The sequence below is a fragment of the Stegodyphus dumicola genome, chromosome X2 (assembly GCF_044657685.1).
Source record: "Stegodyphus dumicola isolate Sdum_Otavi_A_Nest chromosome X2, ASM4465768v1".
Taxonomy (NCBI): domain Eukaryota; kingdom Metazoa; phylum Arthropoda; class Arachnida; order Araneae; family Eresidae; genus Stegodyphus; species Stegodyphus dumicola.
The window spans coordinates 125,769,319-125,793,838 of NC_140781.1; the positions used below are offsets into that span (position 1 = coordinate 125,769,319).

A 24,520-nucleotide genomic window follows, 5' to 3' on the forward strand; every position below is an offset into this window, starting at 1 on the left:
AAATAATAAAATTGTTCTCTGAAGGAAATATAAGGAGAAGGGCATGAATAGCAAAATAAGAAATTTATTAAAAAATTAACTAAAAACTATTTTTAAGCATAAGGTATGTTTCCGTTAAATTTAATTTTCAATACGGCCTAGTATTGAAAATTAAATCGAAATATTGCAGAGCTAGGTAATTTTCTTTCTTTCTTGCTAAATTATTCATTTGCAAAATGTAACAAAAGAGTTAGGCAGTGGTAAGCCTATTAAATTCAGTTGTATGGGGGGCTGCGACACCAACAGACTGCTGAGAGGCTAATGGAATTTAATGTAGCTTATAAATACATCGTCATATTTTGGATTCAATCGAATCAAAGCAGTGCAATCTTTTAATGATTTTTTTTTGTGCATAAACAGGAATAAAATGTATATGCAGCAAAACATGCACAAGTGATATACTAATATTATATATAAAATTAAATATGAGAGTTGCGCTCATGTTCTCTGATTTCAAAGCAGTGAAAACAGTTTGATCAGTTAAAACTAATATTTAGTTTATAAGGAGATACCCTCCTAAATAATTTAATAAAAAGTTAAGCATTCTGTTTCAAATATTTCCATTAAATTACAATAAATTTTTAATTCTTAGACTTGCAATGAAAACAAACAAATGGGAATTCTGAATTTATAATTTGAATAATGTTATATCATTTACACTGAAATTATATTATTTACATTAAAATTAAATTAAAAATTTTTCATTCTTTCCCAAATTATCCATCCATTAATGTTTTGAAGAAGCATAAAATCACTTAGAATAAATTTTTAGAGAAAATGATAATTTGGCTATTTGGACGCTGAAGCACGCATTGCTAATCTTCATATCTGTGACATGAAAGGGAGCGCACTTTGTAAGTGGACTTTTCTCTTAGTCACAACGCCTCTGCTATCTTATCACCTGACCTTGTTCCCGACTGCTCCGGCGTCAAGCTTGCATATCTTTTTGCTATCTAAAGCTTAGTTTCATTGGCCGTCGAATATATTCGCTGAACTGTCGCCGCAGTATCTCTCCACCAATGAGGTAGGACTTAAGAAAATCGAAGCGGGCTTTTCTCTACGTAGCAGTCAGGCTCCACCCTCCCTGATGTTTCTCTCTTGTATCGGTTGCTGTGCGCGAAGTATTTGTGTCTGTTGATGTATTTATTGTTTCTTTTTTTTTATATCTGACATCACCATCGTGTTTATTTATTTGCTTACCGAACTTAGACGATTTTTCGCTGTTAATATAAAGTCTATTAAAAAAGCAACGAAATCCGAGGAGTTTCGTGAACTGATGCTAGTGTGTGTTTGTTTCTCAAACCCCTTTTGCATGTGGGTTCCGGCGTCCATGTTGTGGAATGGCGGACCGAAATGCAGTAACCAGCTGGCTGAATGCTCTCTTAAGTGAACCTGATTAAACGCCACGTTTGGCGCTTATGTTTATTTGTTCGTCTGCTGAATGTCTGACATGAATTGGAAACGATTTATTTTGTTTTTGTGTGACCTATGGTGCCACGGTGTGTGGGAATTTTGTGAAAACTGTATACGATAAAATTATTCGTGTGGGTGCTGATTTGTATTGGAGCCCTCCGTATCAAAGCGGCATAAAAATTCTGCATGATCGTGCTTTTCCATGGTGCTGGTCAGTGCTGAGGGCTCGGAGCGGAGGCCCCCAATGGAAGCCCCCGATAATGCTGTTATGGCACCAAAACAAGCTACTTGGATCAAAGGGGAAGATCACATGGTTTTCCTAGACCACGCAAGAATTAAAAGTAAGTACTCTGTATCTTTCTCTGAATATTTTCTATTTCAGTTGTTGTATTATTTAAAATTCGACAGATCAACCTTTGCTAACATGTTTAAACGATCGCTTGAAATCTTATTACGTGTTTACATAAAATAAATACAAATGTACGTGGTTTACCTTGGCAACAGATGGCCCCTTCTAGTGTTTATAATTATGACTTACCATAATTTAAGAAATGTCATATCTTCTATATTAATTCGGTGGCAGAGTTCGTGTTTTATTAGTTGACTGTCTTTAAAATGCCTGAAAATAGTGCCTTGTTTATAAAATGTGGTTTAGTAAAGTAGAGATCTCTTATTTCTCCGGGGAGGACTTCCGCAGGATTCCTTGGCGATATTTCAGTTTTTCACTCGCCAAAGGCTGATTCGACAACTCTGAATCATTAAAATAATAAACTGTACTTTCCAAGTAAGTTGATTATATAAAGCGGTATGAAAAACATTAAAAAGAAGATTATTTTTAAAAACAAATATTGGTGAGTTTTATATGCTAACTTCTGAAAAGTGATACAAATATTTTTTTTGATAGAGAATATTTTTTGGGTGTGTAATTTAGAACTTAATTTAGGTAAAAATATATAGACTCGAAACATTAATATCATTCAAATGACGCAGAGTGTATATGTATGTGAATCTACTGTTTACAGAGCTTGTTTTTTTTCTTTTTTATAACGAAATAGCTATGCATCATTTATGTGCAGCCCCAAGAAGGGCATTAAAACAAATATATCGGAAATTGCTAGAGATGAGATAACATAATGGTAAAATTGTTTTTGATAGCATTTTGAATTTCAATGTTTATTTAATTACATAACCCTATTCAAATAAGTGATCAGCTACTCGCGTCTTTATTTACCATGCTTTTACGCAGCAAAAGCCGATGTTCGATGAAGATCAGTTCGATGGTCTTCGTATGTACTGTAAGGTTCATGAAATTAAGTAAATGATTTGCCCCCAGACAGATAAATACAGAACTATATCTATTTGAGTTACGTGGCGCTTTTCAATCCCAGCAGACGTACATCCCGCGGAAGCCTTCCAACCGAAGCAAAGTAATTTCCATCATTGAAAACTGAAATAACGGCTGTTGCTATGGCCGGAAAACGCTTGTATAGAATTGCCAATTCAGCAGCGTTATCGCTATTTTGGCAGTGTTTACATTTAACAGTTTCTGTAGGAAAATGCAAGCCATTCATTCCCATATTTGAAAATTCCTGTTACTGGGTTATTGCCCCCGCAAGGCTGAGTGCTGCAGTTTGAATGAGAGTTTTTTTTATTTGTTGTATTATATTTCAGTAAAGATTAGGCAGTTTCCAATTAACGAAATTTGAAAGTATGGCCAATTTGACAAAACTGGATGATAAAATATTTATTTTTGCCCAAGCACACAGAACATTTATATGTGAAATAAAGGACAACAATCAGATAAAATTTATTTATGCAGACCCTAAAACTAATACAGTCTTATTTTATTTTTAATATACTAAAAGCTGAATAAATATTTTTCGTGTATGGGAAAACAGGATGCATAACCAATTTTTTTCAGCTAAAAATTCAATCGAGACAGAATGGCTATAAATTTTAAATAAAATTTTTTGCAATCCAATAAACATGTTGTATACGTTCATTTAAATGTAGTGGATATTTAGAAATATATATGCAGTGTTTTATCGTTTTGTGTTGTGTAAATAGACTGAAGCTATAAATATTTTACTATGTAAATGAAAGAACAAGTAAAGAAAGCAATAGCAAGTTTAAATTGAAATGTCCTATCTAAACAAGCGATTTAGATAATGGTAATGTAATTTTAAAATGTAAGGTGTTGTAACTGTAAAGAAGCTTCTAGGTTTTCTCATAAACGTCATTACAGAATTTAAATTCTTAAATCCCTAAATAATCATTCATCGTTTGGATCTGATTTAATGTATGTTATTTCATTTGCAAGAAATGGGAATGATTCGTGATAGCGCTGCTGGTGGTTTTTGAAAATTTCGAGACCTCTAAAACACTGTTTTAAACTTAAGAATTAGCATTCTCTCTGAGCATAGCCCCTTCCTCCCTCTCAAAAGAAGGATGTATTTTTCATTTAAATCTATGAAAATAAAAATAATTAAATTTTAGCTTTTCTGTTTTTAAGCTTCGTCTTTCTTACTTTGTTTTTTCATAATTTTCCTGTGAAGAGAAAGACATCAGTTTCGCTTATATCTAATATAGTATTAAACCTGATTTCATAATTTTTCTGCGTTATAAAAGTTATGAAAATAATTAAATTGGAATTGCTTGATTATTCATCGAACTTCCGGTGAAAACGTTTTGGCGACTAGTTGCTGATACGTCGCCAAGTTAAAAGTGCAATAACCCTACAACACGTCATAAGTAGTAAATATGAATCAACACCTAAACAAAAACATAGTTGTGTATGCAAAATCTAAAAATACAGGGAGCGTATTCATGTGTATGTAATAAAAAAATCGAGAAAACTGTAGTGAAAATGAAAGTAAAAGCCATTATAACATTCACAAAGTAACGGCTAGAAATGAAGGGTACGGAATGTAAACAAAGAGATAAACTATCTTTAGCGTGACTACCTCCGTACAGCGAAACATTCAGTCAGTCAGAAGTAAACCAAAAATAAATGGAAGTTAGGATATATAAATAAAAGTATTGCAAATGCCAGGTTTTATATTATATACCATAGCAAAACTAGTGCATATGTATCAAGACGGCAGTAATTCAATGTATAATTAAAACAAACACACACAGTTTAATTCATTATCCGAAATATTGCAACAACAAAAAATGTGTACTTTATTAAAGTAAACTGTAAAAGATTAGGAAAAGCGTTTCTAGATGATACTTGGATAGTATTCATAAGCAAGTAACCAAAAAAAAAATTTAAATGGAGTTGTAATATGTAAATCCCCCCTCCCTCAAAAGTAAAATTGGAACAAAAAGCGTTTTTTTCTATTCTTATTATGTTTCCTATTTGGACTTTTTCCATGGCGGAATTGCCTTACAATTTTTTTTTTTTTTCCTTCGGCTGTTTTAGGATTAAGTGTTATTATTCCATTTGAATGTTTATTTTGGATTATTTTATTTTAAGATTACCATCCATAAGGAATCTACAAAAACTTTTAAACATTTTAATTAATATTAATTACGTACACGGCACAAAAAAAAAAAAGAGACAGTTCTATATTTCCCATTGTATTGGGCCAATTAACGAAATTTGGCTTGTGTTTTTCATGTCTCGAAAGCACGACTTAAGATATGTATTAGATTTATAAATAGCATTGTTCTAATATAGATATTTTGACACAAAATTGGACTTTTTCTGAAATAACGTACCGATTTTTTTTTTTCTCCATATTTCTATTCTGCGACTCAAATTACGCACAGGTAGTTTTTAAAAATTTAGCTCCTCAATGTTAATTGAGTTCGGTATATATTTATTAATCTCTCATTTTTTATTAAAGTTACTTGATTCTTCCTTTCACATTTCAGAATTCAGGTTCATTCCAAATAAAATTCACCCATTTTTTATGATTTATTTTAAAAATTTGTATTTTTAAATAATCTTTTTACATTTTTCAAAAAAAAATGAATTATAATCTATAAAATTTTTAACACCATCATAAAGTAGATGTATTTCTAAGCATACCTGCAAAAAATTAGTTTTTTATTCAAAATTTCCAAAGGTATATGTGAATATTGGCGAGTTTTGAAATTTGGCATATTTGTTGAAAGCGATAAAACATCAAATGGGACTTAGACTTTTTGCTAAAATTATTTGAAATTAGATATGGTGTAACTTTTTTTCTCGCTCATGCACAATATAAAAAGGTAGGAACGAGGGGCCTTTTTTTTTCTGCTTTGCCATAATGGAAGGAAAGGAAAATTGGTTGCCATGCAAGAATAATTATCTCAACTTCTTTGTGCAAACTGAAATTGCCAAGTGAATTATTCTTGGTGCAAACTGAAATTGCCAAGAAAAAATTTTGAATTTCTTCAGAAATTTCGCACCATATTTAACAAAATTTAATATCTAGGCATAATTTGAGTTGTATAATCGAAATATGGACAAAATTGTTATTTTAGAAAAGCTCCGATTTTTGTGTCAAAATACCTATGTAATATGTAAATCTAATACAGTCAAAAGTCTTTAATCTGGACTTCCATAATCCGGAATGATCTATAAACCGGACCTCAAAGCTACATACACACTTTCTGCGCATACATATTCGTTTACGCATGTATGTTTAATGTATAACGTATGGTATAAGCTAAGCTAAAATGATCTAATTATCTATTTCAGTTAATGTTGCAAATTGCGTTGTTCCTTAATCTTCAAATTGGATCCCGCTTATTATTTTTTGCAGACTGTTAGAGCAATTTTATAAAAGTAAGCTTGAACTTTCAATTATGTCAAAAAGAATTTCCAATTCTGGAGCTGCCAAAGGATCTATAAAGTGAAAGCATGTTTCGATGTCCATCAAACAAAAAGGGAGATTGCTTCAAAAAATGGATAAAGGCATATCCATTGTTTCTCTAACCATTCCGAAATTTGTTTATCAACTTCACGCTGCTCTGCGGGGGGGGGGACGTCATGGCGCACAATGAACTGGAACTTGATCTGTCAGCACTATCCTTATCTTCAGGGCAGATGCTTTTATTTTATTCGGCTTATAATTCCTTACTAAATGTAGTATTTCATCTCGATGTACTCCGTCTTTGATATGATTTAAATCAAATTCCTCATCATTATAAATATCACGAATACACATGAAATAGTCTTGTGGTTTCAATTTTCTAATTTCGACTATGCATATGCTTTACACATATAAAGAAATGTTTAATAAAGTAAACACATAAATATTAAGCTTTTTTTTTTTTTTTTTTTTGTAAATTTTGATACCCTTTAGATCATAATTGCTCTTTATTTCATAAATTACGGTTTCATATTTTTAGTTTTATAATTTCTGCATGCCATCTTACCAGATTTAAACTGATGATTTATAATCCGGAACTGCCGAAATCCTGACGAGTCCGGATTAAAGACCTTCGACTGTATATATCCTAAGTCGCGCTTTCGAGGCATGAAAAATGCGATTTGAATTTTGTCAGTCGGCCCAGTAGAGCTGGAGTTTTGAGACATGAAAAATGCAGTTTGAATTGTGCCAGTCAGCCCAGTACAACGAGAGATATAGAACTGTCCCCCCCCCCCCCGTTTTTTTTTTTTTTTTTTTGCTCCATACACATGCAGCCTTTTATTATTTTTTTTAGTTATTCATAATGAGTATGTGTATAATGGCTTAAAAATGTGATGTGATATTTGCAGTCTTTGAAAATATTATTAAAAGTTTTAAGTTCATTAAATTAATGTTACGATGTCTAATCGTTTTCTTTGAAGTAAGTGATAATTTATGCCATGAATATTTTTTATAAGAATAAAACATTCAGCTCAAAATTTCCTACCATAAAGGCAAAATGTTTATATCAAGTCATAAAAGTAAAGGGACACTACATAGACTGCAAATAAAGTCATCTGTTAATAAATGGAATAATACATTTGTGACATTATTTGACAGGAAAGTTCAAGTACAGGTTGAAGCAAGGCTTCTGCATTCTCTTATGTATATATTAGGTGTTGTTGGGCCTTGCTAATTGTTAAATGTCTGCCCCAGTTTTGAGAAAGAACAACCACGTTGGGGCTATCAGAGAATCTACCACATCCTCTAGAGAGTATTTTCAGCTCGCTTTGTATTTTGAGTAACCCCTTGCTACCCAGACACTATGCTTACAAACATTCATGCTGTCTTCAGGATTTGAACCTAGGCCCATCAGTACAGCAGCCAGTGTTGCTAGCCAATCACTGTCTGCGCAGCACACGCAAATACAGTAGGTACTGCCCGAAAAAATCATCTGCTTTAATTCTTCCTTAATGTTTTCTAAGAATTTATGTTGCCATTTTAATTTGATGGCTCATATGTGATTAGAAATTTGCCAGTTTTATTTTTGATTTGAAAAAATTGCTGAAATTTTTCATATATTAAGGATTTATTAGTTTCTGATGCAGTGAAAAATTCAGAATGTGATAAAATTAAAAATGAAAGAGGACATTTGAAGCAGTCAAAAATGTTCTACAGAATATGGCAAAATATAGGCACAAACAAGTGTAACTGAAGACTTCCAAAATCAAAAAGAAACTTTTATAATCAGCCTAATTGCTAACTGGGGAAGTGTTAATATTATAGTCTAGTATTCTGGGTGCAGTGGCCAAACCATAAGCAAGGAAGTACAGAAAACTTTAGTAAAAGAACAGAAAACTTCACATTTTTTCTTCAAAATTTATGAGAAATAAAAAGTTAATATTTAAAAAAGGTAATATTTGATAAGGGACACAAATTTAACCCCTTCCTCGTCACACAGTTTTATGAAATATGTTAAAAAATCAAATTTTTTTATTGATATTTTTTAATATTTGTAAAATTCTAAATCAGTTCATATAAAAGAACACTAATTTCTCTTAAATTTAATGGTTTTTTAACTATATAAAATTTATTTTATAAACTTACCTTATTTAATCATATTTGGCTTTCCTTGCAAACACAAGCTAGGCAAAAATACTTCAGTGCAGACATGTAAGAAATACATGTAATTTTTGGAGAGAGAAAAAGGGTACTCTGTCATTGGGACCATATTCAGAAACGTATGTATGCATGGATGTATTTGCATATATAGTCAAAAGTCGTTAATCCGGACTCGTCGGGACTTCGGCGATTCCGGATTATCTATTTTTCCGCATTATTGATCATCACTTTAAATCTGGTAAGATGGCATGCAGAAATTCTAAAATTAAAAATATGAAACCATAATTTATGAAATAAAGAACAATTATGATGTAAAGAGTATCAAAATTTACAAAAAAAGCTTAATATTTAGTTGTTTACTTTATTAAACATTTCTTTCAATGTAAGTTTTTTAAGTTGCTTTGTTTTATGTGCTAATACTTTCTCTTTAATTCTATATAAACAGACATAATTTCTTGTTCAGTTACAAAGTTTCACTGTTCAAGTTCTGTAATTGCTGTGCCGAGAATACCGACTAACTTGTCAATCGAAATTTTTTCATTTTCACTAACCTGTTTGTCACTTTCTTCATGCCTTTGTCCATTTTTTGCAGCAATTCCACTTTTTGTTTGATGGACATCAAAAGATACTTTCGTTTTGTAGATCCATTGGGAGCTCCAGCATTGGAAATTGTATTTGACATAATCAAAAGTTCAAGCTTACTTTTATAAAATTGCTCTAACAGTCTGCAAAAAATAATAAGCCGGATCCAATTCGAAGATTAAGGAACAACGCAATCTGCAACATTAACTGAAATAAGTAATTTTAGCTTATACCGTCCTTTATACATTAAACGCTCATGCGTCAACGCGACGCATGCACAGAAAGTTTGCAGCTTTGAGGTCCAGATTATAGCTCATTCTGGATTATGGGTGTCTGAATTAAAACGGCTTTTGACTGTACTTGTATATGTATACACACACATACTTTTGTACATATATACATGAATACATGATATATTTGTACATGCATGTATTTATGCACATGTCTGAATCCAGTCCTGATAACAGTCTGAATCCAGTCCTGATACCGAAAAATTATGAATTAAGATTTCTGAAAATTGGTTCAGGTTTTTCAAAAACACTTCTAATCTGTGACCAAAAAAGCTATTCTTTGTGTAATACAACGGAGCCCTAGTGCATTAAGAGAACCTCTGCCCTTTGCTATTATAGAAATAAGTTGAAAAATATTAAATTTGTGTTATTTTCTTTACATCATTTCAAGCCTTAGCATTGAGGTACATTGCATTAAAAAGCAAAAATATGTTATGGTTAGCGACACTGACTGCCATACTCGAATCTTGGAAAAGACATGGATGTTTGTAAATGCATAATGTCTGTGCGGCATGGGGGCACTAAATATGTGATGAGCGAGCGGAAAATCATCTCAAGAGGTTGGTGGTAGGGGAAGAGGAGTGAGTGACCCTTGGACCCGTTCCCCCGTAGTATTCTTCTTCGAAATTAGGGGGGCGGAACTGGGCATTGTACTGTAACATGTATGGTGCCCCAGGCTCTTGCCAACGACGGGTGCAATCTTGACCCCTTGCCACATTGAATTTCATGGGTTTGCTTTGATTTCAGAGACCTGATGTTACTGTCAATCAGGTGAGATATGTTACAACAACATCAGACTCTGAATAAGTATCTCAGAAACTGCTGGACTGATAGGTTGTTCACGATTGGCCAGTTTTAGTATTTATGCAAAGTGGGTAAGTGACAGTGAAACCAGCAGTAGATGCCAATGTATTGGTTGTCCACACATCATCAAAGAAAATGGACATCGAAGATTTTCTCGCTTGGTACAGCAAAATCATTGGCACCAAACAGTGGCTCAGCTGCCAGCCCAATGCAATACAAGTCCAAGGGTTTCAGAACACACAGTTCGGTGGACATCGGACTGCGCAGCAGACATCCCACACGTATGCTTCTGTTGACCAAGCGGCATTGTCAACTACACTTACAAGTGAACCCAGGAACATCGAGCCTGGATCATGGATAATTGGAAGACAGTTGGCTTAGTCAGATAAATCATGATTTCTCATTCGTCACTTTGAGATGGTTATGCCAAAGGTATGCTGTCTTCCAGGCGAACAGTTGCTCTCCCCTTGTACAGCAAGTCATACACAGGCTGGTGGTGGTGATATTATGCTTTGGGAGATGTTCTCATGGGTGGCTCTGGGACTCTTAATTATGCAGAACAGACCATGAAAGCTGTGGTACAAACTGTCTCCAGTCATCTGCTAAGAATGTGTGGCATCCATGCCTAGGTGATTTGCAGGTCAAAGGTGGCACAACGCGTTAGAGAGTAGGTGGTTATAATATTTTGGCTCTTCAGTGTAGTTTCATAGTCAAGCAGTGTATATTTATCTTAATGATTTCATCTGAGTTCTGCTTTCTATGCCAAGGTTAAAAGTTTAATGCAGCTGGTTAGTACATGAAACACGTCTAGTATTTACACATCAACAAAATGTCTGCATTATGTCTACTATTGCTCGCAGTTTAATATTGGGAGTATTTACTCTGACGCTATTCTAAGAATAGTCTTTTCAGATATGAAACCACGTGCATTTTATGATCATGATTTATTAATATCACTGCATTTAATGTGAGGCAGTTTTATTATCTCGGTGTATGAATCTTTGTTTATTTCGTTGTTAATAGAGTCAACCATATGATGCTATTTTTAAGTAAATCCTTTGTCTAATAATGAAGACTTTTTTAAGGGAGGATATCCCAGATGTTGAAACTAAATAACGTTTGCATAATCCGAGTTCAGAAAACAAAACATTTATTTTACATATTTTAAAGAAATAACGTTCTGAAACAACATGTTTCATCTACACAATCAATCGACGCTCTCACCAGAGCATTATGCCATCAAACTTGGCACACATCCAAAAGTTCAAATTGAAGAATTACAGAAGCGTTGTTGCCACACAAGAAAAGACATATAGTTACAACTTCACACAATATAAAACAAAAACACACTTTTGAAAAATAGACAATAATAATAAAAATAGTAATAATAAAATTCTTAACAATATTTTCTCGATTATGCAACATCCTCCCCCCTTTTTGAGTCAGTGGCAAACGACTCAAAAACATATGTTATCCTATTAAAAAGGTCTAGTACATTAGGCTTCTTAACAAGCCGTCCTGACGACGTAAATTTCTGTTTTATATGCTGTACGTCAGTCTGATCGTTTTTCTTATCGTCGTTAACGTTAGGCTCTTCAACTAAATAATTTTCACTTAGTTGTATCTCTAGTGGATAAATACGCTGAACGGGCCTTATGAAAATCCCATTCTGAGTTTTTAGTTTAACTGTTCGAACTTTGCCATCCCGACCAGGAATTTTCTCTATAATTTTACCCAAAGGCCAATACAAGCGTTTTTTGAAATCATCGCCTATTAAGACTATCTCCCCAATTTTAGGCAACCGGGTTACTTTATTTTGTGGTTGTTTCATTATTAATTGCCCCAAATATTCTTTTCGGAAGCGGTTCCTTAAATCTTTAAGAAGTTTTGTGCGGTATTTAATTCTTCTAAAAAAATGCTGAGAGTCAATTTTATCTATATCTGCTACATTCGAAGTACAATTTTCAATTAAAAACATTGACGGAGTTAAAGGGATAGCATCTTCAGAGTTCTCCGAAATATATGTTAAAGGTCGAGAATTAATTACCGACTCACAATCGCAAATTAAGGTTTCCAGTTTTTCATAAGATAAAACCGATTTTCCCAAAGAACGTCTTAAAAGTTCTTTAACCATGCGAACTAGCCGTTCCCACCAACCTCCCCACCAGGAGGCTGTTGGTGGATTGAATTTCCATACTATTCTCTTTATTTTTGCCTCATTCTCTATTATGTCCCAGTTAAGTTTAGACATTTCGTTATACGTTCCTCGGAAGTTAGTCCCATTGTCAGAATAAATGGTTCGTGGTTTGCCACGTCTGGCTATGAATCGTCTTAAAGCCAAAAGAAAAGATTCTGTTGATAACGAAGTCACCAGTTCTAGATGGATTGCCCTGTACACAGCGCATGTGAAGAGTGCCATCCAAACCTTCTTACCGTCTTTCAAAAACAATGGGCCAGCTAAATCTACTCCCAAAATTTCAAAAGCCCTATAATCTCCTACGCGATCTTCAGGAAGGGGAGTCACTTCGCAAGACATCGGTTTCGCTTTATATCGTTGACATATTACACACCCTTTTAACACATTACGCACAGTTTTACGTTGTTTTAGTATCCAGAATCTTTCTCTTAAAATAGATTGAAGCATTTGAGTTCCAGCATGACAATGTTTCTTATGAACTGACTCAATTAACAATGTAGTAAAGATACATTTACTCGGTAACAAAATTGGTGTTAAAAATTCAGAATTGTCTTTACGTTCCAATATTCTAGTTTTAACTCTTATAATATTTTCATTATCAATGAATACATCAAGTGGATTAAGAGCTCCAATGTCAGGGAAATTTGAGCTTTGAACCAACCGAATCAAAACGTTTTCGGAATTTATGATTTCAGCAACAGTTAGTTTAGATTCTTTACACAAATTTGACTTCTTCCTACAGTTAGAAATAAAACGTAACACCCAACCGGTTACACGAATAATTTTCTCATAATCAGAAACTCTTTCTGCATACCAAGGAGTGGTATCCTCTGAAAAGTTAACATTAATAAGTTTTACCTTCCTCTTTTCCAAGTCAGCTTCGCTCGGCTGACAAACAATATTGGTAGGCCAAAATTCAGGGCTTTCTCTTAGCCAGAGAGGTCCCTTAAACCACTCCGAGTTAATCATTTGTTTAGCAGAGCAACCTCGAGATAACACATCTGCTGGGTTCATATTACCAGGCACATGCCTCCATGATTCAGGTTTTGTCAACTTAGTAATTTCTTTAACACGATTGCTTACAAAGTTTGACCAATTACCAGGATTTCTGATCCACCATAATGCGACTGTGGAATCACACCATAAAATTACATTTATATCAAAATCATTAAGAGCTTTACAAACAGAATATAATAATCGGGATCCAATGCAACAGGACATTAATTCCAATCTAGGAATCGTCAAATTCTTAATAGGAGCTACTCTAGATTTTGCTCTTAAGAGAGTAATTTTTACACTGCATGAATCAACACTTCTCGCGAAAATACATCCTGCATAAGCATATTTGCAGGCATCGACAAATACATGCAATTCAACTGTTGCAAAGGTTCCAATGAATCGGGGTATTGCCACATTTTTCAACAAAAGTATATCAGATAACCACACAAAAAATTTACTTACAAAATCATGAGGCAATACCTCGTCCCAAGAAAATTTCAACTTCCATGTTTCTTGTAACAAAATTTTTGGAAGCAAAGTTATTGGTGCAAGTATTCCAATTGGATCAAAAATTGATTGTACAATAGACAGAATCAGTATCTTAGTTGCCTTAGTATCACAAGTTATCATATTTACATTTATATTACACCTTAAAGTATCATTGTCTAAATTCCACAATATTCCTAAAAGAGGTGTGTCCCCAGAATGTTTTGTAGTATATTTGGAAGCAACATTGCTCTCCCATCCCCTTAAATTAAATCTGCCTCTCGACATAAGACTTTTGGCCTTTTGAATTAAATCCTCTTGTTCCTCAATATTGTAAACACCCGTAATACAATTATCCACATAGAACGAATTTTTTAATTTGTCAGCCACATCTAAAAAGTCAGATGGACAATTATTCAAGAGATATTTAATAGACGCACCTAGTAGATAAGGGCTGCAGGAAACCCCAAAAACTACTCTGCAGTGCCTATACACTATTTCTCCCTCATCACTTGGATAGAAAAATCGCAAGTAATCTCTATCCTTCGGAGAAATTCCTAACTGCAAGAATGCTTTCTCTATGTCTGCACTCAGACCAATAGGAAAAAATCTCATTCTGTCTAAAATATCAGGGACTAATTCTATTAAATTAGGTCCTTTCAATAAACACTGATTCAAAGATGGTTTTCCCTTTTCACAAGATGAAGCATCAAAAACGGGTCTTACCTTAGTGCTTTCACTATTCATCTTAATAACCGGTCTGTGTGGTAAAAAGTGGCATTTATTGTTTAATTCCTTTTCCGGAACCTTTTCTATAATATTTAAATTTTCCCACTCTCTAAACACTTCTTGATATTCCTTCAAAGAATTATTTTCTTTTGCCCTCTTTATCATTTTTTGATGACGTGTCAAAGCAATGCTTTTATTATCTGATAAATTGGTAGATTCGCATTTCCAGGGTAATTCTAATTCATATCTACCATCGGGCCGAATAGATAATTTATTCTGAAAATCAATCTCATAGTCGCAATGAAGATTTTTCGTTTTACTATTTTCCGTCGGGTCGGAAATACCCAAAACTTCAAGCTCCCATAAAGATTTCAAAGAAGCATTATTTACATGCAAGGAAAGACTTATTAGGGCATTATCCCTGACAGTATCATTTTCTTTACCCATAACCGTCCAACCCAGTTTTGTTTTGACTGCAGTTAAACCAGAGGGTAATTCTAGGTATTCGTCAGTTAACAGTTTACCAATGACATCTGCACCTATCAATAAATCAATTTCACTTTCCTCGCAAAATGTGTCACTGACCTCAACTTTCCTGCTTTTCAATTCCTCTATAATCTGAGCATTCTTGATTGTTGGAACAAATCCACATATCTTTTTTTCAGAAAAAGCTTCAAAACAACACCTAAAAGTGTTATCTAAACTGCTTATGTCAATAGCAAAAACAGAATGGGTTACAGGCGCAGTTTCCCTCCCCCCAAACAAACCATGAATTACTTTCTCCTGTCGAATAGGATCAGCCTTCATTCGCTTCATAATTTTCTCCCCAACGTATGATCGTTGGGATCCCGAATCCAAGAGAATTCTAATTTTTCTCTCTCGATCTTTAACTTTAATTAGAACACATAAAGTTTGCAAATAAACTTTCTCGCTCTTACTATTATTAGAAAGGGAAACATCCAACTTAGAGTCATTTTGTTTTACAGATCTAACATTCTGAGGACACATAAATTTTATATGATCACAACTGCAAATGGGGCATTTAATATTGGCTTTACATTGGTTTTTTAAATGGCCAATTCTTAAACATGAAAAACAAACACCTTTCTTTTGTACAAGTTGCCTCTTTTCATTTAAGCTCATATTTTCAGCTTTAAAACACTTAGCACTCATATGAGGCTTACCATAAAATATACAAACATTTTGCTTACCTTTACTGGTTTCATTTGTACTTACCAGCGCGGCAGCTGTTGCTAAATCTGAATTACCTGAAATAACATTTTTATTAAGACGCTTAACAGAATGAGTAAATCCTGATTGTGCTAATCTAATCATTTCTTCCGATTCTACTTCATGCCTTAAAAAACACATTAGTTTTTCAAGCGTTCTTTCAGAACTCTTTTCCTGTCCCTGTTCAGAAGTTCGACTCCGCTCCCAGGCACGTAGAATATTCTCAGGTAGGCACGACTCTACTAAAGGTCCCAAGAAATCAGCAAACTTTTCCTTGGTGCGTCCTAAGCTTTCCAGCGCTCGTAATTTACTTTCTATACTATCATAAAGTACTCCTAAGTCCGACGCCGTTCTGCCTGTTGTAGCATTCTTTGTAACAAGCCCAAGCAAATCTCTTACATAGATCTGCACCAGAAGGTCTTCTCTACCAAATCTTTCTTTCAGCTGCTCGATAGCTTTAGGATAATTCGCGGCGGTAACAGGAAAACTGTTCAAAAGTTGAGCTGCCTTTGAGCCAGGTACTGCACTTTGCACTAAGTACAAAAATTTATCTTCCGGCACAATATCCGCATCTTCATGAATTTTGGAGAATTGGCTCCAAAAGCCTAAAAATTCTCTTGCATCTCCAGAAAATTTTTTCAGCTCAAGCTTAGGAAGTTTGAACTTCCTGTTTTTATTTTCTTTAGGATCCGAAATCGAAACTGAAGCAATATCTGTAGTAACATTCATCGAATTCAATTGTCCAATTTTATTCTGAAGTTTCACCTTTAAAGCTATAAAGGAATCTCTGTATCCTTCAGCCGTATTAAATTCATTCTCGAAATCAGCTTCCTTGGTTTGTTCTAAAACACTGCTTTGAGTACTGTCCAAGCGTTCAAATTTGTCAATTAGTTGCCCCAACAACACTTGCAATCTCTCAGGATCCGTACAAGTAGGCAATTCTTCTTCCACAATCTTCGTAGTTAACGTAAACGAAGTACGTTCACTTTTACGTTTTGCCTTTAACAACTCCATTTTAACAAAACGCCTAAATCAAAACTACTCGAAATCACACAAACGTCCTGTCACGGACGCCAAACTTTTATGTTGAAACTAAATAACGTTTGCATAATCCGAGTTCAGAAAACAAAACATTTATTTTACATATTTTAAAGAAATAACGTTCTGAAACAACATGTTTCATCTACACAATCAATCGACGCTCTCACCAGAGCATTACGCCATCAAACTTGGCACACATCCAAAAGTTCAAATTGAAGAATTACAGAAGCGTTGTTGCCACACAAGAAAAGACATATAGTTACAACTTCACACAATATAAAACAAAAACACACTTTTGAAAAATAGACAATAATAATAAAAATAGTAATAATAAAATTCTTAACAATATTTTCTCGATTATGCAACACCAGAAATAACCTTTTTAAATAGTATTCATACAATAACTAATGTTGCTGTCTCTTTATAGCTTTGATTTCTTAACTTAAACTAAGATTCAAGAAACTCATATAACTGTTTTTGGAAAAAATCTTTGGTGCTGTAAGTGTTGGTGGCTTGTGGTGATATAGATATATCAATAAATAATATGCATTTTATTAAGGAAATGATATTATGAAATTTCCTGGTCACATTTTTACTTTATCATTTAAAATTTAACGATTTGATGGTTGTACTATATCATATCAGTAGTGGCTTTAACATTATTAAAATTGCCAGCTGGGAAACTTTGGCTAAATAGAGCAGAGTTGAAGTATATCCTGGGTTCTTCATGCCAATAGAAGATTAATAACATTTTTATGTTGGGCTTCAAAATGTTTTTATCTTCAGTAAAAATTTTTTATTATTTCAAAGAGTTCAGCATACATCTTATAGAAACATAATAATAAAAATGCCTCATGTTAAGTGCAGTGTTATAAATTATATTTTAAAATAGGAGTGACATCATGAACTCGAACTGCTTTAGTATAATATCTAAAGTTTGAGTATTGAAACATAATATGTTTGTGGATGGTTGTAACAAACATTTTATACAGCTTTATATCTATTTAAAAATTCAAGTAAAAAAAAAAGTGTGCTCTATATTCTGTGTGAATAGCTATTGTTATTAGTGTAGCTTTAGTTTTGGAGTGAAACAGGAAATAATCTAGCATTTATATGTAGGAATTTGGAAAGGAAATTCAACAGTATTGACATTTGATTATTTGTATAGCAGAAAAACTGCTAAAAATCAAGATATTGTTTGATTTTTTTTTAAGCTTGATGGTTTATCTTAGGAAATGGATGCTTTTTTATTTGTAATTTTTTTTATAAATTTCCTAATTAATATATGTTTTATAAATGCGGCTGTGTAATTATGCCTGTTTTAGGCTTTTGTGTCTCTATTAAGTGTTTTTAGGAGAATAATTTTATTAATATAAGGTCCATTATCACAAAGTATAGATAATCCATTAAATTTTATTTTACCACTCGTACTCTTTCATTAAAAGTGAGTAAAATTCTGTGAAATCAAGCTCAAAATGCATTTTTCTTGTGGCTGAACACAGTAATTCAAAAATGGAAATGCTTATTTAGAGATTACAGTAATCAATATTTTTTCCTTGTATTCCATCCTGAAAATCTATGTATGGACATTATATGAGTGCAGATCTATACAAGCATATAAGCTTTTTTCTAAAAAATTTTTTCATGTTCTTTGATGACAAAAAAATTCATTTTTTTATGGCTTGAGGATGATGAAAACAGAAAGTAAAGTAAATCTTTGTACTTACTAAGGTAATAAATATTGTGTAAGCACAGCACTTAGATAGTGTTGTGAAGAAGTTTTGACAGAAGTTTAAGTATATATGGTAATATTAATTGTAAAAGATGTATTATCATACATATATGTATGATAAATATAATTTTGCAATGAAAATTTCATTCTTTTAAAATTAAAATTGGGATTATTGTTAAATAGTTTTTAATAATGTGTATATTAGTAAATATTTAATGCAGAAAATAAATCTGTAAATTACTTTTTATTTCTAAAATTCTGCTCTTCTTTATGCTATAAAATTAAGAAACTAAACTAAAAGTGGGATAACTGTAGGTTAAAAAAATTAATATTTAAGAAATAAGGCATACAGAACAACTTTGTGAGGTGTTGGTCAGTAATGAGTCAAAAGAAGAGTGTAGTACTAAGATAGGTTGTGAAATACAAAAAGTGTAATTATTATGCATGAGTGTTCTTTGTAATTGATGCTTGATTGTCAGAAGTAATTATCAGTGACCTAAACTGAAGAGAAATACTGCCTTTCGAAAAATCTTTTATTTGAATGTCTGCCTTTAATAACAGCATAAGGTTTTGCATTACAGTTTTTTAAGTATATGATGTGCTTTGAAAGTTTAACTTTTTTGCGTATTACTAAGCATATATTCTATTAGTACATTTAATAAGAGTCCTAAATTTTTGTCATTTTAAAGAGTTAAAATGTGAAGTGATAGATTTGTAAGTAAAAATAACAGCAAAATAATAAAAATGAAAGCTGTTTTTTCTGTTACTAGAATACAAACCTTCAGTTATGACTTACTGGGTCTGAAGTAATTAGGAAGACTGCTGTAAGCATAAATATGGCAGTTTGTGATTAGCACAAAGTTTAGGAAGATCCAAAATTATAGATCCTGTAAAATAGAGATGCACAACCATTTTAGTAGAAGGGCCGCTAACTGAAACGACTTGGTTGCCGAGGGCCCAATAGCTTATGGAAAAACTTTGGGGGGGGAGTTCAATGCAAAAAGTCGCTTAAATTGCTATTCAAGCATGTACCATATCAAATTTAAATTGACTTGTTATACCATTATGTATGTATGTAAGCAAAGAGGGGTGGGGGTCTTCCTTTTTCCTTGAATGTGCTTGTGGGGCCAAAACACCCAGTTCAGCGTGAAAAAAAAAAAAAAAAAAAAAAAAAAATACACTTTATGCTTGTGCAAGATAATTTAATACTTGTGTACAAATATTTTAATAAAAATGCGTACAAGTTAAAGTTAGCCATAGTTAAATACATTAGTGTGATGGTTGAGACTGAATTTTTATCAACAATTTTTTATATATTTGGTTGAAAATTAGTTGTTGATATTCTTAAGAAAGATTGCAAGTATTGATCTGTCAGTTTATCTCTTAATTTTGACTTATTAAGATTCATAAGATAAAATATTTGTTCACATATATAAGTACTACCAAACATAATAGCACATCTGCTTGCATTATTTTTTAAGCACAAAAATTTGGCAGGTAGAGTTCTATAAAAGTCCAGAATATCTAAATCACGGAATCTGGATTTGCACAAGTCAGAAGTTTGTAAATCGATAAGTTCTATTTGAACATCTTCTGGAGCTTCTTCGACTACAACAGAAATTGGATCCCCGAACAGTTAAAATTTAACCTTATGCAACTCAAAGCCTGCAAATTACTTTTCAAAAGCAGTAAGCAGCCTCTTTATTTGATCTGAATAATCCAGTTGTTTATCAGGAAAATTTTCTTTGAGCTTCTTCAAATAAGGAAAACTGACAAAATTTTGAGAGCAGCTGGAGTTTTAGTTTGAAAACACATACTGCATTGGTCAGGTGATTGATGAATTTTTTTTTTTTTTCCCCATCAATTATTTGTTTAGGTTATTCAGATGGGCTCCAACTTCAACTAAAAATGCTAAGTCACACTTGAAAGATGGTTCCTTTAACATCCTAGTTTGCTTGCCATTTTCTTCAAGTAATGGTATTATTTCATCAATCAAATCAACAAACCTTTTCGAAGCCTCTCCACGGCTCAACCATCGTACTTCAGAGTAGTATATGAGATCACCATATGGTGCATCTATGTGTTCTAGGATTTTCTTAATTTGCCTGTGGTTTAAACAATGTGAGCAAATAAAATTGATTGTATTGCTCACTATTTTTATTAGGCAGTCGGTCAAATCCTAGTTCTTTCGCACATAGCTGTTCTTGGTACATGGTATAATGATACCCAAGCAAATCTTTTCCTGTATCATTCAAATGGTTTCTCAGTAGACTCACCATGGCATTCTGAATTCCAGTCATGGCTGGAGCTCCCTCAGTAGTGATACTAACAAGTTTGTTAATATCAAAATGATGTGCAGGAGACAAATTTAAAATTGAGGATACAATATCATTTCTAGTCATGCGTCCCTTCATTGAACTCATTCCAACAAGTTCTTCCGTTACTTCAAAATTTTCAGAAATTCCTCTGACAAATAAAAGAAGCTGACCTGTTGAAGTAATATCTGTTGACTCATCAGCTGCTAGAGAAAAGTAGTTAAATTTGGCGGCAGCTTTCTGTAATTGTTCAGTAACATCATCAGATAAATTTTCAATTCTTCTTTGAATTGTCATTCTGCTGAGACTCACATTCTTAAATTTCTGAGTAGCTTCAGGGCATACTTTCTTGGAAGCCAACAATATACATTTCTTTGCAAAATTGCCATCAGTAAATGGGTGGCCACTTTTAGCAATTAAGGCTGCAATTCCCAAAGTAGCTTCAACACAGTTATCTAACTGTGAAGATGCCTTTGTAACTATGTTCCTTTGAGCAACGAGAGAACGGCGAAGTGATTCGATTTTACGATTTCGATTCTCTCCCTTAGGCTTTGAAAATGTTGAGTGTTCCGTGTTGTGGTATCACTTAATGTTATATTTCTTGCAAACACTAATTGTAAAATTACATATCAAAGGTGTAATTCTATTATTTTGCTCCATAAAAAGTATTATTTTGAAGTCCAGGCCTCCGAAAATTTCCTGCTATCGTCCGCTTTCTTTTCGTTTTGCATCCATTCATCATGGCAACTATCAAAACCAAGTGGAACAAAAATTGCAAAAATTCTATTCCAATTTCAAATTAATAGTTAAACAAAAAGTGAAATATTCAAATCATGAAACTTTTTAATGGTCTCGAAAAGAAAAATAAACATACACATGATAGAACAATGTATAGTCACAAAACCAAAAGTGCAAATGACGCTAAGCAAATGAATGCACTGCTTCAGATCCGAGCAGATAATTTTCTCTTCCACTTTACTAGCACGTGCGTGCAAACACACTCGTTATATGCCGTACCACAGACTCTTTCTCAATCTTCTACAGGTATTGGTTCTACAGGCTAGGAGCAGTTTTTGTGCTTTAGCTGATGCCAGGGACTTGGCTCAGTGCCAAATCTCATTTCAAGGGGATATAGTAGAATGAGCAATGAAGGGGGACAGGTGAAATTTTTTTTTGCTGGCAACCCCTTCTAGAGACAACTGATATGTCAAATCGCAACAAAAGTTTTAAAAGTACTTTTGCATTCCTACTGTAAAAAGATGAAGGGTGTCATTTTGTTATGTTCGTTGTATAGTGTGTTTTACCTAAGCTGAAAGGGGTGAATTGAGTTTTGGTAACTTTTTTTAGTGTCTTGTGGTGAATATCGATGGTGGCTCAAAGCATATATATTGTAATTGTTATTTAGCAAAATTATATATTGCACTAGCTTTACATATCTGCATTTTGAGTGATCTCCGAGTTTCTTATAGTATTTAGTTGATGTTGTTCTACTACATGAGCGTTGCTTTGAATGAAATTTATTGGTTTGTTCTGTGACAGGAAGCTGTCTGCACAGCTAGTTATATAGCACTGTATTTCCATTTTGAAATCGTATTAAACAAGCATTATTTTAAAGTGTTTAGATCATATTATCATGAAAAGTTTTAAGTTGTATACTTTAACCCGCGAGCACACGCGCCAAAATTACGAACATGAGAAGGCGAGCTGGGTATGTCATACCCGAAAGCAATAAACACATTTTAAATTGGATTAATGATATAAATATGAGTATAAATGTGGATTAACATAAAAAACAATTAATTTTAGAATATATTAAATAGTATAATAAATGAAGTACTTAGCTTACAATTATTTTGCACATCTCTGGCATATTGAACACATATGCTCCATACAAATTACATTTCTTGCGCAAAAACCGTGTCTTTCTGTCTTTGTTTTTAGGACATTCAGCGCATCTTCTGTAAATGTTTTTCATTTTTTTAGATGGTGGTTCCATATTGCAATCTCCTGAAATTATTTTTTCTTTTAGTTTCAAAGGGAGAATGATTTGCTGCTGCCGTTGATTTGAGTAATATTCCACTAACTTCAGTCCTAATGATTTGAGAAAAGAACGCCTGTTTCTAAACTGAGTTGGTGGTTCTTTTGTAGAAAGTAAGATTATCTGTGCATTAATTGCTGCAACATTTAAAATTGAGGAAAAAATCACCATAGGCCACTGTTTTGATGCTCTAACTGTAGAATATGCTGCTCCCATTTCATCTACTACTCCTTTGGTTAGATTATAAAATGAAATAATCTCCAGCTTTTTTAGTAATCCAATGGTTTCATCAATTTTACTATCATTGTGCATAGTTGATAGTAGGACAACACTTCTGTTTTCCCTTGGTGCATAAGAAACAATCGTTGTTTCTTTTTGGAAACCAAAAATTGAAAAAATGCTTCCTGTTTCTTCTTTAGAAAATCCAGTGGAATTTCTCTCTTATTCTTTCTCACAGTTCTTACTATAGTTATTTTCTTGGTAGGTCCTGAGATAGCTGGTATCTCATATACCAATTATCTACAGTCAAATTCCGTCCAGAATTGTACAGTGGTTCCATCAAACACTTTACAATAGCACTTGCATTTTTATCAAATTGAAATGGCCCCTTTGGCTGCTGTCTGGTGTATGTTTCCATTTTTCATGTATAAAAACACTGGAATCAACCAGTGCAAATATTTTTATGCCATATTTGGCAGGGTTTTTTTTTGGCATGTATTGCCTAAATGAACATCGTCTCCTAAATGGTTCTAATTTTTCATCAATTGTTACATATTCACCTACAGTTTTTCTTTGTTGTTCTATAGCTGTTCTTTATATTTTGGGGAATGGTATCATGATCGATATCCATTTCACACTCGTCTGAATCGGATGAGTACTGCAAATTGTGTGTTGGATCTTGAAAATGGGGATCGTCTATTTCATCATCCAAAGCAATATCTTCGTCATCTGACTCTCCTAAAATTTTTTTGATTTCTTCATTAGTAAGTCCCCGGCGTCGAGTCATTTTAGATTGAATTAACATGTGCCTAAATTAAAAATAATAAGCAACTATTTCAAAAGTAACCGAAGAATATAATATCTAGAGAAATGATCACGTAGGACTGTTGGGACAATGTGTTCCCACTATCCAAGACGAGAGGGACACATGTCCTGATAATAAAAACGGAAGTAAAGCTTTGCCACTCACCAGTTTATTAGAGGTAGTATTCAGTGAATGAAAATACCTTCAGAAATATTGGCAGGACTGGTGGGAAAGTCTTCCATTAGACAGAGAAGCGTTTCTATCCCAAGAGTATTTTTTGAAATTTGCTTGGGAGGTGCGAAAGGGTTAAAAAGCGATTTCAGTAAATGTAAGTAGTCATTCTGAAATATGCAAAAATCTCATCCATTATGGCTGTGCAGCAATGATTTTGAATGGAATTCCAGAAAGGAGCATTTGCTGTCAATATTATCAAGAAGTGTTTTATAAATTTCCAGATGAAACTTAGCTATGTGCAATTCATTGGTGAGGACGTGACTTCTTGTGAGGGTTCATCCAAGAATACTCCATTTTTATCTCCAGTATCCAGTGATCTTCAAAACCATATCACTGATGCTGCAGTTGACCATGATATGAAGACAAATGTATGGGATGAAATGGATTTTTGCATAAATATAT

At 33.3% G+C, this 24,520-nt stretch overlaps 1 protein-coding gene across 1 annotated transcript in view; it reads left to right on the forward strand.

Annotated features, from left to right (window-relative positions):
- The first annotated feature begins 1,125 nt into the window (after window positions 1–1,125).
- LOC118181809 (dual specificity tyrosine-phosphorylation-regulated kinase 1B-like) overlaps window positions 1,126–24,520 on the forward strand; it is a 110,626-nt gene continuing 87,231 nt past the window's right edge. Inside the window, exon 1 of the mRNA XM_085809551.1 lies at window positions 1,126–1,793. Within this exon, the coding sequence (XP_085665677.1) occupies window positions 1,655–1,793 (139 nt within the window). The 5' untranslated portion in view covers window positions 1,126–1,654. The remainder of the gene's footprint in view (window positions 1,794–24,520) is intronic.